At 41.8% G+C, this 12,759-nt stretch overlaps 1 protein-coding gene across 2 annotated transcripts in view; it reads left to right on the top strand.

Moving 5' to 3' along the window:
- UNC13B (unc-13 homolog B) overlaps positions 1 to 12,759 on the top strand; it is a 353,113-nt gene that overhangs the window by 210,652 nt on the left and 129,702 nt on the right. For both annotated transcript variants that reach the window (XM_085846260.1, XM_085846261.1), the window contains 3 exons: positions 1,390 to 1,573; positions 4,966 to 5,165; positions 6,473 to 6,563. In XM_085846260.1, the coding sequence (XP_085702386.1) occupies positions 1,390 to 1,573; positions 4,966 to 5,165; positions 6,473 to 6,563 (475 nt within the window). The remainder of the gene's footprint in view (positions 1 to 1,389; positions 1,574 to 4,965; positions 5,166 to 6,472; positions 6,564 to 12,759) is intronic.

The following is a 12,759-nucleotide window of genomic DNA, read 5'->3' as shown; positions in this document are numbered from 1 at the left end:
GAGTTTTAAAACGCGACCTGAAAATCTTTCCTTCCGCAGGGTATGTGCATGAAAACTGTTCGGGTTCTGAGTTTAAACAAGATGTTTTCACTTTGCTACTATTGACCACCATGGTGTTATAAAATTGCAAAAGTACAAAGCGATGCACATTTTTGTTCCCATTATGACCACACCCTCTCCCTCCCCCACTGCCTTTTAATACCCTAAAGGATTGTTTGTATGACCTCCACACAATAAGCAAATATGTTTTCAAGTATCCGGTTGAAGCCACATTGTTTTAAGGTAAAGACACTGCATTGAGAACATCGAGTCCATAGATTGGGGCAGGAATTTTGAATTTTGTCAGGGTGTCGGCACGCAGTGGTCTACTGTTGCAAAAGACGCCAGTGGATCTTTAGTGTCCAAAGGAAAAATTATATTTGACAGCAAGATGCAACGTTCTGCCGATGTGTCACCAGGGCGACATCTCGTAGTCAGATATGGAATGAAACCCATGCTGAATAACTTAACAGCAAATCCGGTCCCTTCCGAGCTATCGTGCAATCCCAATTTGACCATAACTTGTGGACCAATTCAAAACAAACAATTTCTGGCATGAAGGATGCAGAAGAGCACCTCTTCTGTACTTGAGGCTATGAAGCCTCTAGCAGGTGAAGCTTTGATGAAGGGGTTCCGACTCAGTCCTGGGAAAGGTATGCAGTGCAGCTTTGTTGCAAAACAAAGCGACAGCGCTTTGCATGTGGTATCACTGCCAGGGTTTGGCATCTCATTAACAAATGCAGGCCTGTTTGTGGAGGCGGATGCCAAGGTATATGTAGACGATTGTAAGGTAAAAACCACAAATGCCAAATGCTGAAGACCCACACCGAGAATGAGCTTGAGAATTAGCATGATAATCGGGGGAACCTGCCAGTTTGAAGGATCTTGATAGCCATAAATGGCACGGACCCGACGTCGTCCAGTTAAGTCAAACGGTGAACTTGGAAGCAATTTGGCATACTGTGAATGTTACCTTGTCATTCAAAGTGCAAATATTTTTTTTTGCTTCTGCATTGTTCTTGTTTTCTTGCTTCGTTTTGAGACTAAAACAAATAGATGCTTTTCATTTTCACAAAAGGAATGTCTGAGCAGAAGGCACGCATCATAATTTTGAACATTTATAAATCGGATTGGTACATTTGTTGCCTTCCATCTGAACAATTTGCTTCTGCTGCCGACATAACAGGTTCACATCTGAAATACGACAGTAATTTGCCTGTTTTCTCCTTGTGTTAATTTCCTTCTTGTGAAATGTACACAACCACCTCCATGACTACTGAAACGATGAATAGAATTTCCAAAATGGTACAAAGTTTAATCTTAACGCGTTTGCTCATGACTTGTTCTTAGCCCCGGGGACAGCCAGAGCTGTGGTTCATCGGCGAATCTAACTGCTGGGAGCTCAGAACAACTGAGTGAGCTTGAGTGTGATGAGGGAAGCTTACATGGGGCTTCAGGCTCCAACTCTGATGATGACCGGCATTCACTTGGCAGTTCCAGAAGCTTTCCCAGGACTTCTCTCCGGTGTCAGGAGGTTGGTACTGATCTTGATATGTTATCTGATTTCTAGATGTATTTATTTTGCATCGTTTCGTGTTTCTTTTTTTCGGAAGAAGATACTGGAATGTGCATCAGAAAACTGCTGATACAAACAGCCTTCAGAGTTTATGCCAATTTTGCACTCAAAATCATTCCTGGCTTTCACATGACTCCCCATGATAAACCCTCAGCTCCTCATCGATATTGTTGCATAAATCCTGGAATGTCGAATGATCCACTGCTCTTGACACAAAGATATATTAATTGACAAAACCCGAGAAGGTCAATGCAGTAATATATACCAAATCCCAATGTGCGATCATTGGCACATTCGGCACAATCTATCTATTCGATGCTTGCAGAGTTTGTCCAAGCATAATTTGGATTTTGATGAATTGACTTATTTTCTCGTGAAGCACACGGTTCCTGGTCCCACAATCGTGAAGGGGTTTGCATTTGATATATGACCTCGAGGAAGTGTTGTGGAAGTGCTCACTTTGAGGGCTGGGGGAGCTGTGGATCTGCTTTGTTTTTAATGAAGGCTAAACAACCAGAAACATGTATTTTGTAGGATGCCCCCCCCCCTTTCCCCGCTGAGCTGGTCTAACATGTCGAAAATGCAATGTTCTTGTTCCTATAAGTGCAGTACGTCCAATTATACAGGGGGCCATAGTGAAGAGTCTGATCTGATTTGTCAGTCTGCACAAAGCCAGAAGAGCTTGTGCTTTTTAATGTGCAATTGACCGGGCTGCCTCTACAGATTTGCCTGTGTGAACCCCGAGACACGAGGGAGTGTGGCAGATACATCAATATGTGGCAATAGCTGATGTGGCACATGGTTTGTGGTCCTACAGCAGTGAACGAGTCTACATTTGATAAAAGACCTCTGTGCCCTTGTTTTGCATTTTTGAACCTTGTAATAAGCAAAGTCTACACCGATTGCTTTGCTGCTCCTTTTTCCAAATGGTATACCGCACTGTAATGCAGTCTTGTGTTGGGTTTTTTATATTTTTTGAAGCCTGTTTAATAGCTATTAGGTGTGTGCCACAAGCAAGTGCATTCAAGCTGTCTGTGTACCTATTAGTCAAACCAACCAACCATCTTTTAATCTGGAATTGAAAAGAAATAAAACTTTAGAATGTTTTTTTTTTAATAATAGTGCAATATTACTTGGACAAGGCCCCTGCTTTCCTGAAACTTTGAGAATACGAAATATGAATCCTCGGGTGGTTTACAATGCACAGTCGCTGCATGCTTCCTGAGTTCAGATTAGCTTGTGCTAGGTTTCTGATTATTGCTACCTCTGCCACCGAAGGTGGAAAGAGGTTATGCTTTCACCCTTGTCTGTCTGTCTGTCTGTCTGTCTGGCACACGATTTTTGGCCGGCCAAGGACAGCAACGCTTAATTTTGGTGAAGATCCGAATCCGGATCCGGATCTGAGAATTTTTTTTTTTAAGTGAATCGTCACCATTGAGAGATGGGGCTAAAAACTATATGTAGCACAATATCTCAAATAGTTGTGGACGGATTCCGATGAAACTATGTGGTCAGGTTGGGTGTGTGAAAAGGATTAATTGATTCAATTTTGGTGACGATTGGAATCCGGATCCAGATACGATAATTTCTTTGAAGTGATTCTTCGCCATTGCGAGACGAGGCCAAAATCTATGTATGGCGTGATATCTCTAAAAGTTGTGGACGACTTGTGACAAAATGAGGTGGAAGAGTTCGGTGATGAGCTCAAGCCGACTTGAATTTGGTTAAGGGGATTCAGATCTGACTTATCAGTGGGATACAAAATTTAAACTGTTCAGCCGACCAGATGTATGTTCTCTACTGAGTGCCATTCCGTTTCACCAAGTGTCACCGAATGATTTTTATCCCCCGCCGCGTGGCGGAAGGGGGATATTGTTGTCAACCGGGTCGTCCGTCCGTCCGTCCGGCTGGCTGGGCGTCAATATTTATAGCTGTGAGTACGATAACTCATAAACTGTTCGCCATATCGATTTGAAATTTGGGTCACACATGTACCACCTGAAAAGGAAGAACCCTATTGATTTTAGGCGTGGCCGCTCCAAGATGGCCGACTGGGCGGCCATCTTGAAAAAAATGTTTTTTGTAATAAATGGAAAAACACTTATCTGATTTGAATTATTTTTCAATGGCGGGGGATTCCCCATCTCTGATGGTATATTTTAATTTGTTTGTCTATCTGTCTGTGTACAGCATATCTCAAAAAGTTGTGGACAGATCCGGATGAAATTTAGTGGACAGGTTTGTTGTGACAAGGACAAACTGCTTATATTTTGGTGAAGATTCGGATCCGGATCCGGCGACGAGAATTTTTTAATAATTCTTCACCATTGAGAGATAAGACCAAAAACGATAAATAGCATGACATCTCAAAAAGATGTGGACGGTTTTGGACAAAACTTAGTGGACACGTTGGGTGTGTAACTCGGAAGAATTGGTACAATTTTTGTGGAGATCTGAATCCGGATCTGGATCCGAAATTTTGTTTTTTAAAGTTATTCTTCACCATTGAGAGATTGGACTAAAAACGATATATGGCACAAAATGTCAAAAAGTTATTGGGCTCGATATGTTCCACTGGATCAGGCATTGCGTGGCAGAGCTATGCGCTCTACAGAGTGCCCTGCTCATTTAACTTGTGTTTTACATTGATGTAGCATGAATTTGAATGGTTGGTATTTTATCTGAGATTGTGTGGCTCACATAGCATTTATTTTAAGCCTCTGACTGGCAAGCTTTGAGCCTTGAGAGCACATGATACCAATTGTGTCTCGAGAAACACAACCTTCTCAGCTTTGCTACTTGCGTGCAGAGTCAAAACTCGTGACTGAAAGTCGTGCCAATGGCTCTGTTTATTCATATATTTTTTAAATGATGCATCAGTACGATGAGGTGTTATTTCATGGCCACAATTGTTCACACCTTATGGGGTCAGCCAGAGAAAATTTGGCCAAAGTCTTTCATGAACTGGCTGGCCTGCTATGACTGATTGAGGTTAGAGCAGGGATTTGTCATTTGTTCATGGCACCGGCGATAACTTCACGCTTCACAAGGGACACCGTTGGATCATCAACGTCCACCAACTAATGCTGGGACTGGCAAATTGGATGCCAAGTTTGTCTTTCCGAAGGGCGACACACCTTGACACACTGCATGCCAAACGCGTTGTATCAAGGCCCATGGAAGAGCAACAGGATGAACAGGATAGGTCACCCTGCCATCCTTCATTGTTTTGCTCTTCCTTGACTTGGTGCTCGTCATCACTCGACACCGGCCACTAATATGCAATGGTTCCTTCCATCTGTATGTGTCGGTTTGTCATTGCATCGTGGGCTCTGTTCCACTGGTTGTAGGATTCACGGGAAGCATTCAGTGATCGCGAAGAGTACAGACAACATGAAGATCTGTGCAGACCTCCACACCAAAATGAGCCCAAGAGCACAGCTCATCATGAGAAAAGTATTAGGTGGGGTGACGTGGAAGAGATGGTGACACCGAAGCCTGAAGATACGCTTGCAGAAGAAACCATCAGTGAAGTTCAACAGAATAACAAGTATGTTTCACAATATTCTATTGGAGCCTGTGCTTGTTAAAGTTTTTTAAACTGGCCTTTAATTCCTTTTCTTTTCCTTTTGTTTTTTTTTTAATCAAATATACAGATTTAACATTTTTCTACAGACTGTCTGCAAAACTTGCAATTTGTTTTTTCCTTCATCTGGTATGCCTACTTGCATTCTCCATCCAGTAAAGGTCTGTCTTCACTCGCCAAATTTTCTGCAACTTTCCATCATATATTTATAGTGAATTGTGCATTTGTTTGGACGAGAAACACCTGCTCCCTTCAGGAGCACTGGTGAGTCGCATCCCCTCCCCACCCTGCCCCTGCGATGGGAGGGGTATTTTTTTTCTATTATTTTCAGATATACAAACATGCATACACACATATGAACAGAGAATTGCCTTATTAGTGCCCTCCCGGTTTTTACTGGAGGGGACTATCGGGTTTCTCTCCGTCTGTCCATCTCACCTGTAGTTTTTCCGACTTTTCCCCATACCATACCATTTAACATATTTAACTGAAACTTGGTACATCGTTTCATGATGAAAAGTTGCAGAACAAGTTTGAGTTTCAGTGCGTTTCGTCAACTTTTCACAGAGTTTTAGCCTTTTTGGACTTAGAAAATATCACATTGGCAAAGCATTTCTCACTCTTGTTTAATATACGAAGAGGATGTTGCAGAAAAATTGCAAAAAAAATTAATAAAATTCTGCTCTATTTTCATACAACCCCTCCTCCCCTCACCTCTGAAACCCATATCACCCATGCAACCTACCTCACATGACCCCCCCTGCACGCACGCACGCACACATGCACACAATCCCATCCCACCCATACAATTCCCTCCATGGAACCTCAGTGCACCTAACCTCCCTCACCCCCCCTCCTCAGTGCAACTTTCTCCCCCTTGCCGGTGTAACTTTTCACCTCCCCCAGGTGCAACTTTCATCCTCCCCCTGCTCCCTGGTGCAACTTCCCCCCCTGCTCTCCAATATACCCTTCCACCCTCTCCCTTGATGAAACTTGCCTCCCCTCTGTGCAACTCCCCCCCCGCCCCCCAAATGAGAAAAAGCTGCAAATGTACATCCACGAGATAATTGATCCAACTCATGTGGATAATCGAGGCCCATTTGTACATCAACAGCGGTATGCTGTAAACTCGCACAACCTTACGTAAGTTGAATTGCCATGGAACTGTCGATGTAAAAATTCGAGAATTGTGTAAGGTAGCTCAGAAATGGAACGCACCTATCAGTTCGAGCCAAGCTTGCTAATGGCGTGCGTGCGTGGGACCTTTGCAGACTTGGTGCCGATGAAGGACCGAGCCCTTTCACTCCAGCAAGAGCACGATGGATCCGTGCCATTCAGAAAGTGCGCTTGCAGCTTCGAGAGGTATGTACCACCCTCAAATTTCTCCTCTTATTGTACCAATTTGTAGAGACTTTCTGGGGGGTGGTGGTTTCCCAAATGCTGAGGAAATGTTGAAATGGAAAATTTTGTTCGCTTGTAGATGCTCATATTTACACTTTGGCAGTTATTTCAATAATACATTAATATGCAGAAAATACAACCACTCAGCCTTTTATATCTACGAGTTCTGTTATGAGGAACTTCTTCGCAGGAGGAGGCCGTGAGGCCCATCAAAACCTGTGCTATGATTGCCAACCTATGGCTGTTTGTTTGTGCTTTATCCTTTCAAAAGGATGTCAAACAAAGAAGCAGCACCTACCTGTTTTTTAAGTCTTTAGTATGATTCAGCCGAGGTTCAAACCACCGATGTCCCAGACTCAAAGCAGAAGCTCGACCCGTTACACCACCGATTCTGGTTAAAGATACCAGGGTTGGTAAGAAAAATATGGCAGAGTATTTAACTCCTGTCTCAAAAATTCTCCTCCTTTCTTTCGATCGGCTCTCTCATCATTAATTGCTCTTCTTCCAACTTGTCTTCTCTTTCATGAGCCAAATGCCTAATTGTAAAGATGGAGGCAATTCCCTCATTCACACCGCAAAGTATTTTCTTCTAAGGGGTTGAATGGTCTGAATTGTTCCAAACCGTGAACATATCTGACAATTTTCTACTTCCTCACAGGTTATAGGCAATGTACAGGTAGTGGACAAAAAGAGGAAACCACTGGGTAAATGAGGGACGCTAAGCAACGGCTTTCACGCAGGTGTGTGGCCTTTGTGTTATTGAAGGAAATAACATCCCAGCATGTTTAGGATCACGTATAAAAATGCTGCACAGGCCTGGTTGCCTATAATTATGGCTAGCATGGCTGCAAGAGGAGACACCCCAAATGCCCCCATCCACAGAGCATACATGGTCACCCAATGGTGTGATGGGCATGACACTGACATTATATCCACATGTCATGGCCTTCTCAGTCACCAGATCTGAACCTCATCGAGCGTTTATGGAATATTCTGGAACAACGTCTGAGACTGCATTTTCCACCTCCATGAAACAGGTGTAAGTTGTTTGACTTTATTTTGGAAGAATGGTGCCGCATCTCTCCTGTAGAATTCCAGACGCTGGTGGACTCCATGCCACGGCACATACATGCCGTACTGGTCACGCGTGGTGGCCCAATGCCCTGTTGAGTGGTGTTTCCATTTTTTTTCGTTGTTGTCCACCACCTGTAATTGCATGACGAGGCTGGTCGCCAAGGCAATGGTGAGTTTATCGTCGTGCAGGCGTGCTAGTTTATGGTGCACCACACTTTCTTCGTGAGTGTCTGTTCGGTGGTGTATTGGTCCAGTGCGATGATTACACTTGTACGCCTGATTCAATACAAATCAAATTATTTGTTATACATGGCTGTGTAACGTTTGGTGAGGTGAGATGTTTATTGAAAAATAGAGTGCATTAAAAAGGTGACAGTTAAGTTATAGTTTGACTTTAACCTTGTAAAAAGGAAATCGCCATGGTTCAACAGATTTCTGTTTACAGCTGGACATCAAATAATGCAGCAATTGCGTGTAGTTTGTCGAGCGAGATACTTTCACGAATGTTCTTTCTCCAATAATATATAAATGGGAGAGCCTGAGCGAAAAGAGTTGGATGGAGTGGTGGGAGATATGTGGAGGGATATGAGGAGCCAGTCATCAGTTTACTTTTCTTTGTTTTGAACTGTGCCATATCAGTAGTGTTGTTGTTTAGGCCTAAGTCACATTTGCTCTACGGCGAGGATACGGCGGCCGTACGCCCTCTGAATTGACAGAAACGTGCGGCGGCCGCAGAGTTTCTGCAGTGGCCTCAGGGTGGCCCTATGCCGTTTGGCTATCTTTTACAGGCCGTAGGGGTCACCATGTAATTATAATGCGGAGTTATAACTTTTTTCATCTCTACGTTCGCCGTAGCAATTCGACAAGCCGAAAAAAAAAAAACTCATTAAAATTTTTTTTTTAAATGAACCCACTTGTTACCGTCCATCTGGCCGCACGTTCGCCTTAGGGCCCCCCTGCGGGCACCTTGAGGCTACCTTGCGTCTGCCTTGAAAATTCTATGGCCACCGCAGGGCCCCCTTAAGGTCACCGTGCGACATCAAATCAACGACTGTACGGCAACCCCACGTTTTCGGTCTCCACAATTTCTAAATACGTCGTGCGGCTCCCCTAAAAATAAAAACATATGTGACTGCCACATTGTGTGATCGTGGAAATACCGTGGCCGCCGTATAATTGCTGGTGGCCGTAGATTTTGGAGACCCCACGGCCGCCGTGGCAAATGTGACTTAGGCCTAACTGCTTGTGCCTTAACTTCGATATAAACAAGCTCAGTGTTCACCATCTGACTAGTTTGGACCTTGAATGAGTAAACAACCTTCAGGTTTTGTTCACAAGTGAACATTCTAAAGTTGGACCATGCGAGATGGTGGGCATTGTCAAGGTGAGCAATGTTCTCGAGGTGGATAACATCATCGTGTAAGACATAAGAGACTGGGAACGTTCTCAAGTCTGACTTTGCTCCAGAACTCGAGAACTCGTCGCCCTTAGACTCAAACGGTTCTATCTGACAATTAAACCTTTATTAGTGAGAACCTTTTGATGCCAAGGCGATGATATGTAAGCTTCTAAATAGTAAGATTGTGATCGATAATTTCAGTCAATAGAAGGTTAGCAGTTGAAATGAGAGCGACACTTGGTGGAGTGCATTCCTCTGCCAGGCTGAACAGTTTACATTGTGTATCCCACTGCTGGGCTGGATCGGGATCCGGACCTGAACGAAAATCGAATCGGCTTGTTCCTGTCACCTAACCATCGACCGCAATTTGTCATAACTCGTCCTCAACTTTTTGAGATATCGTGCTGGATATCGTTTTTGGCCCCATCTCTCAATGATGAAGAATCAATTTTTAAAAAATTCTCGTATTCGGACCCAGATCTTCACTAAAATATAATCAATTCATCCTTGGCACACACCCAACCTGTCCATCAACTTTCATCCAAATCTTCACAACGTTTTGAGATCTGCTCAGACAGGTGAACAGCTTGGTGAAAACGTAACCGAGCACCGTCCGCCTTCAATGATTGAGGTAATGCTGCTTCAGAGCCAATAACCGAGTTCTCTATTCCCCATCCCCCTCTTTTACAAAGAATCTCAATCATTTTGAGCAGTTGTTCCAAAAAGGGGTTCATAGCATCCCTGATGTGATCAGAAGAGTGATTGGGATTTTCTGTTGTGTCATCATTGTTATTTGGAAAATAATACATGCATTTAGTATAATTGTCAACTCATCAGCTACACATGGGACACCTCATGAACTGAATCTTCTGCAAGCCTGTTGCTTGTTTAAACTGTTGAATAAACTGGAAAAAAAAATAGTGGATGAAATTTCTGGGACATCAGAAACCTTCAAAATGGTTGGACCATTTCGTGAAACTGCAATACTTTGACCATCATGAATATTAATATTATATTCACACTATTAGCTTGTTTTTAGATCACAAAGAAAATTAATTTCTTTTTCTGCACAATGCGGCCTTTTGATTGCATTTGAGATTTATTTTTCTTGCATGGAAATTTTTTTTCATAGGTCCCCAAAGCCACAGTTCTCATTAATATCGGAACCAATCCTTAGAAACCGTGCGACGTTAACGCAGCTAGAAGAGCGAATATGATAAATCATTGGATTCTGTGGAGTAATTCCTGCCCTTGATTAATGCTGAGAAAGATTTCTTCTTGACAGATGGGAATGCAAAGATCTGAAACTTTAATCATGTACATGTGAACGTCTCCAGATTTTTCACATGATTTAACACTTTTACCCCACACTTCAAGGAGTCCTTTTCATCCAACCAGACTGTCTGAAGGTGATTGTTCTGCTCCTGCAATGGTGAATGCATTAGATTGGGATGTGTATTCCCATCAACTGTGAATGGTCCTTGAAAGAGCTTGCACATAGGTGAACAAAGCAGCATTGCATGAGGATCAATGGGATTTCAAACCACGGAGTGATCTCATTCTGAGCCATGCACAACGTATTCTGGGATCTCTCTGATTTTGACGTTATGTTTTTGGCATCGCTGATTTATTTTTCACAAGGACATTCTTCAGGCCATCTGAGCTGGAGTGTTTGACTCCAGTGGATAAATCTCATTGTAACCACTAACCACGTTCTTATATTTATTTATTTGTTGAGTCAAGTTAGGTGAAGACTTGAATGTTAAAAATTAAAAAAAAAAATTAGTTCTGAAAATCCATCAACTTTAAAAGGGTTTGAATTTGCCTTTTCACTGAGTACGAGTCCATGATGTGTTTATTTATTTTTACGAGACATTCAAACACTTCTGTCATTTATATTGCAAGTGTGGCAGCCGAGGAAAAATGACATTGTCTTGGAGAAAATGACGATGCCCACTGTTATTACTGTGGTTTAGATATTTCTGCATCTTTAAGATTCATGCGTGGTCACAGTGACTCCAAATGATTTTAATGCTTCACAGTGATGCTAATGTGAGGAATATACATCCTTTGCACCCTCCTCCCCAACCATCTCGACTCGCTTTGAATATACAATACAACGGCTGCTCGGATACATTCCCGTGGGTGTCTTTTCGCATGGTGTCCCTTTTGTATCAACATTGCATTTCGATAAAACTCTTTTGTGATGGGTTATAATAACCACTCTCGTGATGTGATTTCTGGAACAATTTGTGCATTTGATGATGATGATGCTCAAGGCAATGAAAGTACAGCACCATTATGCTGAGCGAAAACAAATGTTTATAAAAGACAGTCTGTTGCCTGTGGTCTCAGCAGCTCAACATTTATTTGTTGAGTTTTTTTTTTAATAATTCTTAGATTTTGTTCTCGGTTTTTGAGTTATTTTGCATTTTTGAACGTTTTAAGGATCCGTCTCCCTCATGAGTGTCAAATAGGATTTTAGTTTGTTTTCAGATTTTTTGTTTTCTTGTTTTCAGATGATATGCATACTGTTTTATCGACGATTTTGTGGTTGGCAGAATTGGTGTTTTTGAAGAAAAAAAAAATTATACCAAAATCACAGTATATGTATATATATATATATATATATATATATATATATATATATATATATATATATATATATATATATATATATATATATATATAATTTTTTTTTCTTCGTAGGACTATCGGCGTTTCGTGTTTAAGCAAATGTTTTGTTTTGGAAAAAGCAAAAATCTGAAAAAAAAAATTGTGCCGTAAAAAATTCAATTTTTTATTTTTTATTTTTGAAAGAAAAAGTCAAAATTTGGCTGAAGTTTTAAAAATGTTTTACAGCTGGTCATGTGGTTTAGAAATGTAGATGCAAAAACGTATTTGAAAGTGGTCACTTTGCAGTTGAAGTGTGAAATGTTCTGCAATATCTGTATTTAGTATTCCTGCTGAAGAGCCATTTCAGTTGGTATCCGATTGCATTGTACATCCTTTTTGGTTACGTTGCTGTGCATTTTGTTTTATATTGTGAGAATCACCTCTGAATATTCCAATGTCTTGCTTACTATGTGACGAGTGCTCGTTGTCATTTTATATATTAAGCTGCATGATATTTACACTTTTACTGTTGATTTAACATACCGTGAATCGGAAAACTTTTGAAAATGAGCCCTACTTGGGTGGTATTGTTTTTATACAATCTGCTTTTATTCTGTGACATCTGTTTACGTGTTTCAGGGAGCTTGGAGGAAGCTCCGGGATCCAGAGATGTGTAACCATAGGAACGGCAGCCTGGTGCTTCTTATCGGCTTAGCTGATGGCACATGCAGGCCACGCTGTTGTTGCATTTGTTTATTTATTTCCAAGGAAAGGTAGTATGCATGGTTCTGGATGTATGAAGGCTGCTATAGTCTCAGACTTTGATTGTCTATGTTATTGAGCTCAGCACAGTGATTGTAATTGTTGAGCCCCTGTTGGGCGTTCACACTGCAGCAGGCCAGGTTTGAAAGCTCTACCTGTGGTATTTCATTTCAGATTTTGCTTTCTATATCAAAGCACCCACATCGAAATATTAACTTCAAAGGAAAGGTTTTAAGAAAAAAATTACTTGAATTTATAAACTTTGTATCTGCAAGAGCTTTTTGACACCTCGACCAACATAATGGG

This window comes from Eptatretus burgeri, chromosome 11 (genome assembly GCF_056783735.1).
Source record: "Eptatretus burgeri isolate ZD-2024b chromosome 11, Ebu_testis_v1, whole genome shotgun sequence".
In the NCBI taxonomy this organism is placed as follows: domain Eukaryota; kingdom Metazoa; phylum Chordata; class Myxini; order Myxiniformes; family Myxinidae; genus Eptatretus; species Eptatretus burgeri.
Note: the sequence above shows the minus strand (reverse complement) of the source record. Positions and strands in the feature narration are given on the sequence as shown.